Here is an 11,496-nt window from a genome sequence, read left to right as displayed (position 1 = left end):
CCAGCATCAGCTGAATCAATGCTTTGGCTTCTCGTGGCACCTGACTGCATTTTAAGCAGTGCTGTATGTTTTGAAAAATGTGACAAATAGAGAATCCTGTTACGTGATGTCAGGCTGAGTGTATGGAAAGCAGTGAGACAGTTTAAAAGGAAAGGGCTGATTTGATACTACTACAAGTGGCTCAACACTCTCAACAGCATGGTGTGGCCTGGTACCACTGCATTTGGTTGACTAGTGCGTGCCAAGTGTGCTGTGGTACCAGGTAACCACTAACTGCGACTACATTGACATTCCTTATGATCCATGAATCTACACACGAATTGGCTGTAGTCTCACTCGCATGGAGATATGGTATAGTTATTCTACTCGAATAATTTATGGAGCATACCATTTTGGTACCTGTACTGCATGCTTACTTAGCTGTGTTCAGAATTTTTCTCCATTATGGAGAAGCTAATTTGGCACCCTTTTGGTGCAGGGGGTTGCCTGCTTCTCTTACAGAGTTTATCATTGTGCTAACGTATTAGTGGTTTTCAGATTGTTTTTTCTATAGGATATATTTCTCTTTTGGGCCTTCTGCTGTTTCATGTTTCACTACATTGTTTCTATTTTTTTCTTTAGCTGACTACAAGGCTAGCCAAATAGTGCTTTGATGTTTCCATATGTGAATTTTTTCTTCATGAGAATTGAGTCTGATAATGTGCCATTTGTTTTATTTTACTGGAGAATGCAACACTACACTGTGAGAAGTGTTCATTTGCAAGCATTGCTTCTAATGTCTCATTTTATTTATCTCTTAGTATGTTTATGCTTAGCTGTTATGCATATGTGGTATTTTTGTATTAGTTTGTGCGTTAAGTGCTCATTGTGCCTTTCAGAAACCAAGAGATGGCATTATGTTGCATTTTTACTGTTCACATTATTTTCATGAGACAGCTGCAGTCTGCCATTGTATTTCACTGCAAATATTGCGTACATCATTTCGTACTTGTCAAATGGTTGATACCTGCAAGAAGTTTTGCGATAAAAATGCTGGTGGTGACAACAAAGTTTTTCTTTGCTTAGTAAAGTGATTTGTCCGCTTAGTGCTTTTGTCCGCGTGCCGTGGGGCATGGAATGTTCACTGTTAGGGCTAGGGTTGTGGAAGAGTGAAGGAAGAAGCAGTACTCCAGCCAGTGTAAGCTATGTAAAGCCAGAGCTAATCTTAATCACATTCTATGGGAATTCCCACAGGCTCCCTCTGAGCGAAGAATAATGTCTTTAGAACAATGGGAGACGTTATTACTCAGCTCCGATCCGGAGATTCCACTGAAGACCGTCCGACTGGCCGAAACCGCCGCTAGGGCCCAAGGACTCCTGGCCGTCGTCTAGGTGGGAAGGCTTAAAGCCTTCCCTACATCTGTTGGACAAATAAAGTTTTACAATCCAATTCGCTTAGTAACAGTGGCACTTTGATTTTTGTCCCGAACAGTCCAGGACTGTCTGAGAAGCTGCGTATGCCAATAATCACTGGCTGTAGTAGTGTCTCGAGCAGTCTGGGAAAACAAACTGAGGAGGCCCAGTGGATGCATGCATGATGAATAAAAGAAACAGCCAAAAATAGTACAAGGCACATCCAGTGGATATATATTAGATGTTGCAGATACAGCCTTATGTAGTACAATGGATGTCCCGTCGATGTTCTGGATATCTATTGCATGTAACAAATATATCTACAGGACGTTGTGGACGTTTATTAGATGTTGCATATATCCAACCCTGACAGCCACACAACGTACCACTTACATGTTCTGGATGCATTTGCGATGATCCATAGTACATCCATACAATGTTTTCTGGATAAATCTGGATATCTAATGGACGTATTGAATGTCCAAGGTGCACCGCACATCTAATGGATGTAACTGGCTATCTGGGATACACTATGTGCACATGCTATGCGCAGGTGTGTGGATGGGCAGCATACTCATTCTTCTAGGCCTTCCGCCAAGCATGAGTGGCTTATTGAACTCAAGTTTTCAAAGTAAATTGCGTCTGAAAACTTGTAAAGTACGACATACACGAGATGCACAAATGATAGCTTCAGATTGTAATTCGAACATGCGAGAAAACATAATTCTGTTAAGAGGAAGCTCACAGGCTCAACTGGTGGGCAAATATTCACGTGCACGTCAAATAAGGTCATGTGGGTTAACCTTGGGACATTCGTGGTAGGATATCCGAAACAGGTCCATGTGTGATATCCTTGGGACGTCCGTAAAAGGATATACAAAAGTGGACGTCCAGCAGATGTCCTATTTATATCCAAAATGGTTTAGGGACACGATTCGGATGTCCTATGGACTAAGTATTTCCACTGGGTACCTATTACGTAAAAATAAATATAGCCCGCAAATTTTGAAATATATTGCGTTTCTGGCACTTGCAGAGATATTCCACTTCCACATAACCCATGTGATTACAGTTTTTAAAAAATGCAGTTGAGAATAGGCGCCAGCATGCACTTTGCCCCTCATACACCTTCAGCCGTCATTTCCAAATCGGTCAAGGGTCGTATATCAGCATTAAATCACTTTTTTTGTTCATGCCTCATCCAAGACGCAGCAACAGTACCAGAGCAACCAAAAGCCTCCCGAGTGCATGAAAAGTCCTCGGTTGCGTGTGGAGAAGTTGGCCACACCCACTAGTGAACTTACATTCTTTCCGTGCAAATGGGACTGCCGGAGCAAAACATAGCAGCGCACACAATCTCAAAGGCCACGACCATACATTGCAAATGTTTGCTTGTGCAATAAATAGCGCCAAAACTCTTTGCGTCAAAGGTAGGCAACTGGAAGCTACTGCTTGCCTATTACGTGATGAGGGCCTATTTTTCCATTATATTGTTACGTAGTAACGATGAATAATACAGCGGCAAATCTGCGAATGACAAAACTAACTTTCATTGGCCGAACCTGTGCCCACGAAAACAGGCTACACTCAAAGCACAGCGATAGTGGCGAACACGGTCAGCGATCGTCAAAATCTGATCAGCGGGTCAAGCGCGTCAGCTTTTGTACATCAGCCATCGAAGGTTCTAGAGTAGTCGCTGGTGCCCGTGTCTTCCAGAAAGTTCTCTACCATTCACGACGCACATACATGCAACCAGATTACGCACGATTCAGTGACAGCAGACAGCGGATAGAAACGACAGCATTCCAGAAACTTCCGATACATGCAGGCACGTCCTGCACTGAGCAATAACATTTGTTAGATGATGAAACGCGGTCACCCGATAAACAAGTACATGTGTCAATATTTTATATGAGTAGGCTTCAAATTGTCTTGTGATACTCCCTCTTTTTTTTTTCACAGGTGAAAAGGACCGATGGCATCGGCTACACCTGTAACTATGGCCACTCCGCGGACTGCCAAGATGATATTATAAAGTACTTTAGGTAATGGATTCAGTTTTACTAGCAAGGTAGTGTCCAATAAATCCGCAACCCACCGAAGGTTTCCTAGAGTAACAAACATATTTCGAAGGCTATGCTTTTGTGCACTGCATGCACCAAAAGTGATTGCGGAGCTGGAAATATGTAATGGCCACCATGTTTTAGACTTCCCCTGAGGTTGTCATTATGCTTCCTTTGGCAATTATCAGCTAAAATGCACTTTTGGTGCAGGAGGCATGAAAGAACACTCTTGGGGCAGCTGTTTGCTGGAATAAGGATCTCGCTGACCTCTTTTAAATGTACTTCGTCACCTCTTTTAAATGACCTCTTTTATAAGTGTACTTGGTGCAAGAGGCATGAAGGAGCACTCTTGGGGCAGCTGTTTGCTGGAATAAGAATCTCACTGACCTCTTTTAAACGTACTTCATCACCTCTTTTAAATGACCTCTTTTAATAAGTGTACTTGGTGCAGGAGGCATGAAGGAGCACTCTTAGGGCAGCTGTTTGCTGGAATAAGGATCTCGCTGACCTCTTTTAAATGTACTTCGTCAGCAGCCCCCCCCCCCCCCTGCGTGCGTGCATGCATGCGCGTATGTGCACGCGCACCACCGCTGTGAAGCACAGACAATGGGGATCACTCACACCTGACACACAAAACGCTCCTCCAACACAGTGGAGTTTCGGGACAAGGAAGCAAAGGCAGATACACTGATGCAAAGGATCAGGATAGAGAAAGAAACAAGGTCACACGTTTCCTTTAGGAGGCACTTGCCTTGGGCTTTATTATACATTTTTACAAAGCTCTTTAGCAGGGAAAAAAACTGCTATGCATTTTCCTACCAATATGCACTCTCATTCATTCTCACACCCAGACAAACCATCTGTATTGAAGAAAGCTGGCAGATTTGTGCCCCCATGAATTCCAGATGGCTCTGAAAAAGAGAGGAGCGTTACTACAAAGCAACTGTGGCAAAATATCAATTCACAACATGTACGCACCCATCTCAGGTATTTTTTTTTTCTTTTTTCAGAATTTAGAGGTGGGGGAAGAATAAAAATTGTGAAAGTTGGGTTTTTCCAAAAGCTGCTCGAGAATTAGTTTCCTCAGGTAAGTTTTACGATTTAAATTAAGTAACAATAGCCATAATTTGCCTTTTGCACGGCAATTTTCTGCATACATAGTGGACAAATTAGTTGCACAGTATGCTTCAAAAGCCATTTTCACTTATGACTTGTTAGTTTTATTTTTTCCAATTTCTCCAAGATTTTTTTACATCACAACCTGAATCGAAAGTACTGGCCGTGCCTCTGGTGCTCTACTAATAAGCATGGGAATCGTGGAATGAGGGTGGAATGCAAGAACACGCAGGTGCTTAAATTTACTGGCACGTGAAAGAACCCCAGCTGGTTGAAGTTGATCAAAAGATTTCCACGTATCTTATACCCTGCAAATTGCTTTTTTTGATTATTGTGTCTGTACTAAACATTGTAGAATTTTGGCACTAACTGCAGGACGCTAAAGAAAAATGATTATTTTTAGTGGAAGGCATTCCCTCCTTCCATTCTGGAGATATGTTCCTCATTCATGGGCTGTTCTCTTAACACAATGCCCAATAACCTATGGAGATGGGCTTGCACGAGGGACAGTAAGAAAATTGTGTGACACTCCTCCACTCCAGAGTGCAAAAGGGGCATGGCGGCAAGGTTCGTCAACTCTCTAAGAAGCTCATGGCGCGTTTACACCGAGTCTGGAGTGGCGCGGAACCCAGTTCGGCAGCAGCGAGATCCACCGGAATAGCCCCTTCCGCGCCAATCGCTCCCAGACCAATTTTTGAGGCAGCTGCCGCCGGATTCCCTCACCGCAGACCAATCTGAGCGCGACACAGCAATTCGAAAGATGGATGCCAAGCCTGACGCGCTCATCAAACCACAGTCTTCGAACGCGTCGCGACATCGGAAAGGCTAATCAAATTGGTGCTTAACCGTCTCGCCCTTTTCGACAAGTACCACATATAGCACAAGGACTAGGCGACCTGACAAGGTGACCAAGCTTCATGTGCTGATGACCTTCATGACCAAGCTTCATGTGCTCTTGCAAAGCAGGACGAACCCACCAACGCCGGTGCGTCGTCACTTCGGCGAATGCTACTGCATGCCACGCATCGCTAGAAAGGTGCTTGCCGGCAGGCCTAGCAGTGCATCTTCTTGCTCAGGGTTTATTATTGTCATTGTAAGCAGTGATGAAGCGGCCAAAATAAAAACAAGCAAACTTTACGCAAATGGAGATAAGTGCGCAGTTTCGATAGGGTGTGCTAGAAAGGGGGAGTGGTACCACGGCGGACTTTCCGCTGAGGATGTTCTCATTGAAAAATTAGTGGCGCCACCGTCGCCTTCACCTGAATGAGCGGCTCCGCACGCCGGTCAGACGCTTGTTGCGTCGGAGACCCTAGCGCAGCTGCAGGGAACTTTGACAGACGTTTGCGGAAGCAGTGATTTTCTTCCCTGCCGACCTGTAGTCAATGAAATGAAGAAAGAGCGACGGAAACAAATGCTAACGACACAACAACAATAGTGCGTCGAGCAGAGGACAGCAACTAGGCCCGTGAACTCGCCTCAGCCAATGGGCGCTGCCTAAACACATGCAGAGCTTCAGGAGAAGGTGACGGCAGCACCGCTGCAATTTCAGCACTTTTTGCAACACCCTCGGCGCTTGCCAAACCGTCCGCTGCACCCATTCCCACATTCCAGTACCCTCTAGTTTCGTGTCGCGGGAACATCTGGGATATCCCGCACTTGCTTGGAGGCATAGAGTTTCTCACTATATTACCTAGAGGGAAATCTGGCGCTGCTTCACTGTGGTATGCATGGGAATGTCGGTATATGGTGACTTCAGATTGGCACTGTTCTTGGAGAGCCAGGCAAGCACCGTTCCATCTGTCACAATGATTAATTTCCTACTAAGGCTGCGCTTAAAAAGCTGTTTTAGCATTATTATTACACAAAAACATGTTTTGTTTAACTATGAGAACTTGTTATGCATGTACAATTATATAAAACGTAAAAAGTATCAGCGGACCGCTAAAGTTGGAGGACAGATGACAAGATTTGTGCTCTCTTTGGAACAATTTGTCGTCTGTTCTCGCTTTTCTTCGCTTGGTTATGCATTTTAGGTGAGTAAACTTCACCGGAAGATGTAATATGCGTGAATGGAAACATTTTATGAAGCTTTTACTTTAGGAACACGTTATTAGTGTAGCCATATCCACGTTTTAGACTAAGCTTCTTACAACACCAGCCAATGCAAGCCTCGCAGACACATGTACCATCATTCCCATGACGGCAAAGAGCCCCTTAAGAAACTCTCATAAACGGTGGCGCCACATTTCCCTCTAGGTGTTATAGTGAGAAACTCTATGCTCTATGCTTGGAACTTGACCAGTCATATACTGTAGAAGGATCGACATTTGGGCGAGTTGGTACTGGTTGAACATCTTGAAGGGGCAGCGCAATAAGACGATGACAGAAGGCAGGAAACACACAGGACAGCGCTGAACTCACAACTAACTTTATTCGAAGGCATACGCACACTTAAGTACACAACCCATCACCACGTGCTCTCCCGTCCATGGCGTCATTATCAGTGCGCAGGCAAAAAACACGAAACACCATTTAATCTAATGCTACATTATGAAGCAGCTTAAAAATTCAAATTCACTATCATGCAAGTTTATCGATGGCATGCTTACACAACAGAAAAAAAGGGTCGCGTTGTGTAAGCATGCCATCGATAAACTTGCATGATAGTGAATTTGAATTTTTAAGCCGCTTCATAACGTAGCATTAGATTAAATGGTGTTTCGTGTTTTTTGCCTGCGCACTGTTAATGACGCCATGGACGGGAGAGCACGTAGCGATGGGTTGTGTACTTAAGTGTGCGTATGCCTTCGAATAAAGTTAGTTGTGAGTTCAGCGCTGTCCTGTGTGTTTCCTGCCTTCTGTCATCGTCTTATTGCGCTGCCCCTTCAAGATGTTTGACCAGTCATCACGCATGTGCTTGACCCCTACAGTGACCCTGATAGTGGCAACGTATGTCCTGGCAGAGCTTAGCTCTTTCCTTACCACGGCATTAGGCATCGTTCACCGGTGAACGAAGTTTTTGAGCGCGCATTTTAAAAAAACCGTTACGCCCCTGGACTTGTGGCGCCGTCTCGGTGATTGTATACAAAGTAGAGTTTCTGTTTCTGCATGGTTCACATTTTTACCGCGCGGCGACGATTTTTAAAGGGCGCGCGAGCTCAAAGGTTGATGAGCACTTGAGCGGCGCGATGGCGTCGACATCCGAAACCGCGCGCGCTCGAAAGATCGCAGTTTCGCGCGATCCCGACGATCCTGCAAGTGATATTTTGGACTTGTCGAGCACAGATGATTCCGACATCGATGTCGCGTCGTCGGAGTTCAGCTCAGATGCGGAAGATGCTGCCGATCAGCCGGAAACATCAGCTGTTACCCGCAGGTAAGTTTCGGATTTGCCGTCCGCTTTGTTTATGCATAGCTAGTGCCGGTTCAATGGCCGTGTTGGTGTCCAAACTATTATTTTCTTTATTTATAGAGTGTCCACTTCATTTGGGCAAGATGTCCTTCCACCAGCTCAAAGAAGTGTGGAGTTTCGACCCCAGAGAGCTCCGGGCATCGACCTCGGGATGATGCTCCGTAGCGGTCCGAAGCGGCTGTCGCGAGCGCTCGATGTTTTTCGCCTTTTCTTTACGGCGGAGGTCATTCACGCTATTTGTGCAAATACTAACAAGTATGCATGGATGCACATCATCGAGAAACCGACCTACAGTGAGAAGGATGGTTCTTGGAAAGAGGTAACCCCAGCGGAAATGATGAGGTTCATCGCCCTGCTGTTGTACATGGGAGTACTGGAACTGCCGCGGCTGCACATGTATTGGAGTACAGCAAAATTGTTTTCCGGGCTCCTCCCTCCAAACATTATGCCAAGGCGACGTTTCACCGCGCTCCTGGCCATGCTGCATATTTCTGACCCAAATACAAACAACGGCGCTGCCGCACAGAAGCTAGACAAGGTGTCGTGGCTTCTTGAGCACATGAACGACTGCTCCGCGTCATTGTTCCAGCCTTATCGCGAAATTTCAGTCGATGAAAGAATGGTAAAATCCAAAGTGCGGTCTGGAATTCGGCACTACATTAGAGACAAAGTTGTGAAATGGGGCTATAAATTATGGGTTCTTGCGGACCCAAAAACCGGCTACACCATCCAATTCATAGTGTACACAGGGAAGCGTGAAAAACCTAGTGCCAATGGGCTGGCCTTTGATGTGGTCACTAAGCTTTGCGATAAGTACCTTGATCGTGGGTACATTATATATATGGACAACTTCCATACTTCGACCTCTCTTCTTGTGCACCTCTTGGAACGCAAGACACTAGCATGCGGCACAACACGAAAAGACCGCCGGGGATTCCCCACAGAACTGAAAGGCGTCACTTGGGAGAAGAGAGCTAAAAGAGGAGACGTCCGTTGGCTGAGAGACAAGGGAGTATTGTATCTTCAATGGAAAGATCGACGTGTTGTGCATATGGTTAGCACTGCACACACAGCTAACTCGCACGTGCTTGCCAAACGGCGAGAAAAGAAGGACGGGAAGTGGCAACAAAACTCCATAAAAAAGCCACAGCTCATTGACGAATATAATGCCGGAATGCTTGGAGTCGATAAATCCGACCAACTCATAGCCACGTACAATGTTTTGAGGAAATGCGTCCGCTGGTGGAAAACGTTATTCTTCCACTGCATCGACATCGCAGCTGTGAACAGCTACATTATTTTTCAAGCATATCGCATGCAGCATCCCCAAGCATCCGAGCTTTCTAGGCCTTCTCGGTATGACCAGCTGGCCTTCAGGACAGAGCTGATTGGACAGCTCCTAGAGCTAGAGGACACAGCACCAGTTCATGTCCCTCCCTCGCCAGCTGCACCACGCACAGCTGCACAGCACAAGCCTGAAAGAAAGGACGTCCGCCGAAACTGTAAGAAGTGCTATGAGGAAAAGAAAATTCAACACAAGACGAATGTGTTCTGTCGCACATGCAATGTGCATTTGTGCTTCACAATGAGAAACTGTTTCGGCGACTGGCACACCAATCTGGCTGAATGAAACATTTGTGGCTCCAAAGGTTATTGATCTGCAACTTTCAATTTTTCTGTGATATTGTGCTATGGAGTGTTAACTATTTTGTATATGTCATAAACTTTATAGAATTTTTTGCTCAGAAAGTATAAGCTAATCATTAAGAATGTTTGCGGTGAATTTCATTAAAGCTTGTGTTTGCTAATTTTTATTACGCATTTTGTTATAACAGTTTTTTTTTCGAAATGTGCTTTTTCAATGTGCATTTAGTACACGCGTTTTGGAGTATAATATTGTACCATTGTATCTTTTCCTTGAAAAAAAAAATCGTAAATAGGACCTATCAAAAACTTGAATATTTTACTATGCGTCATGCAATTTTTCATGACACAAAGAGTACTTAATGTATGGGTGTAATTTTTTGAAGAAATGTTGCCTAGTAATATACCTACAATTTGTATATTTTGAAATCTCGCTAAAATTTTTTTCTGCCAGAGATATTACTCCGTAATCAAAATTTTTTTGAAATTTTCTTGTTTTTTTTGTTCAAGAATTTTTTTATGTAAATAATTTTTTTTATATATTGTTAAAATAAATAGTATTCGAAAGCACGTTCATTTGCCTTCACTTTTATGTACTGCATGACACTTTAAACTTAGTAGCTGTTGCACAAAAAATTCTTAACTAAACCATACAAAAAACAGCCAATTTCCCCGTGGTAAGGAAAGAGTTAGGGAACAGTGAATGCGCTGAACACACATCAACTCCAATTGAAAACACATTTTCAGCCCGCCCTAAAAAGACTTCCAAGCAATAATCGTAGCTCACCAATGTCCGATAACATTATTTACTCGATTATAGCACATGGCTTTTTTTTTTTTAATTGCGATGGGAATTACATGGACATTCCAAATGCATTTCTGCAGTCGGCGTCACCGTGAGGTTCCATATAATGCCCAAGGGCAATAAAACCATCACCGCGCGCCGTATGTGCAAGTGAAAACGTGCGAGGGTGAGCCGGTGATCACGCCTCTATCTCACGCATGAAAGGTAGGTATGGGGAAATTTTGGTACTATCTGTTCTGGATGTTGGGATATCGAGGCCTCTTACTGCATGGAGCCAAAAATTTTTGTTTTGAAAAAAGTACAAAAAACTAACGGTACATAATGTATTAAAACTTACAAATGTTATGCACGTTTTTGCAAAGTTATATGCTTAAAACCACAAGAAATATAGTTCAGTTACCTGTTGATGTCTAAATGCTAGTTTACCAACCGTAAAAACCGAACTATAGGTCGATCCCCCAACTAACGAATTCTGAAAATGACAAAAATCTTTTTTAATGGCAAATGTACCGAAAGACACCCTTACCTTGAAACAAATGCGAATCATGCACAACAGTGACAGTATTTATTTAAATGCTGCTTGCATGTGCACCCTACCAATTTTTAACAGTATCGCACTGCCATCGACCCGTGTGCTTGTCAGCATTTTATTAACGGCGCTGAGCGACGGAACAAATGCGATATGCGCATGTGTACACGTGCGTTTACTTTCGTTATTTCGCTGCTCTGTGCCGTGATGATAAGGTGCTGACAAACACGCAGGTTGATGGTCGCACGATACTGTTAAAAATGGGCCGGGTGTACAGTACAGAGAAAGGCACGAAGTGCGCAAGCGCTACTCCGAATCAGGGCAATGCCTTTGATCAGAGTCGTCCGAACTAGAGTCAGATGACGAGTGCGTCTCGCTGACCAGTCCAGAGGCGCGCGCGAGCTCTACCGCTTTCAAACGGATGGATTCGGCAGTAACAGGCAGCGATCTTACACGCAGCTCCCGGACGAACTCCGCAAACTTGTCTTCCAGCTCTGCGGTCCGCCCACGAAATGACGTTTTCTGTTGGTTTGCT

The 11,496-nt window shown here is 44.4% G+C and overlaps 1 protein-coding gene across 3 annotated transcripts in view; it reads right to left on the bottom strand.

The window, feature by feature from the left end:
- Positions 1 to 4,185: 4,185 nt before the first annotated feature.
- LOC139054785 (box C/D snoRNA protein 1) overlaps positions 4,186 to 11,496 on the bottom strand; it is a 75,566-nt gene continuing 68,255 nt past the window's right edge. For all 3 annotated transcript variants that reach the window (XM_070532409.1, XM_070532402.1, XM_070532416.1), the window contains one exon: positions 4,186 to 4,366. In XM_070532409.1, coding sequence (XP_070388510.1) covers positions 4,287 to 4,366 — 80 coding nt within the window. In that variant the 3' untranslated portion in view covers positions 4,186 to 4,286. The remainder of the gene's footprint in view (positions 4,367 to 11,496) is intronic.

Source organism: Dermacentor albipictus, chromosome 1 (genome assembly GCF_038994185.2).
Source record: "Dermacentor albipictus isolate Rhodes 1998 colony chromosome 1, USDA_Dalb.pri_finalv2, whole genome shotgun sequence".
Lineage (NCBI taxonomy): Eukaryota > Metazoa > Arthropoda > Arachnida > Ixodida > Ixodidae > Dermacentor > Dermacentor albipictus.
This window is presented reverse-complemented; position numbering and strand designations above follow the sequence as displayed.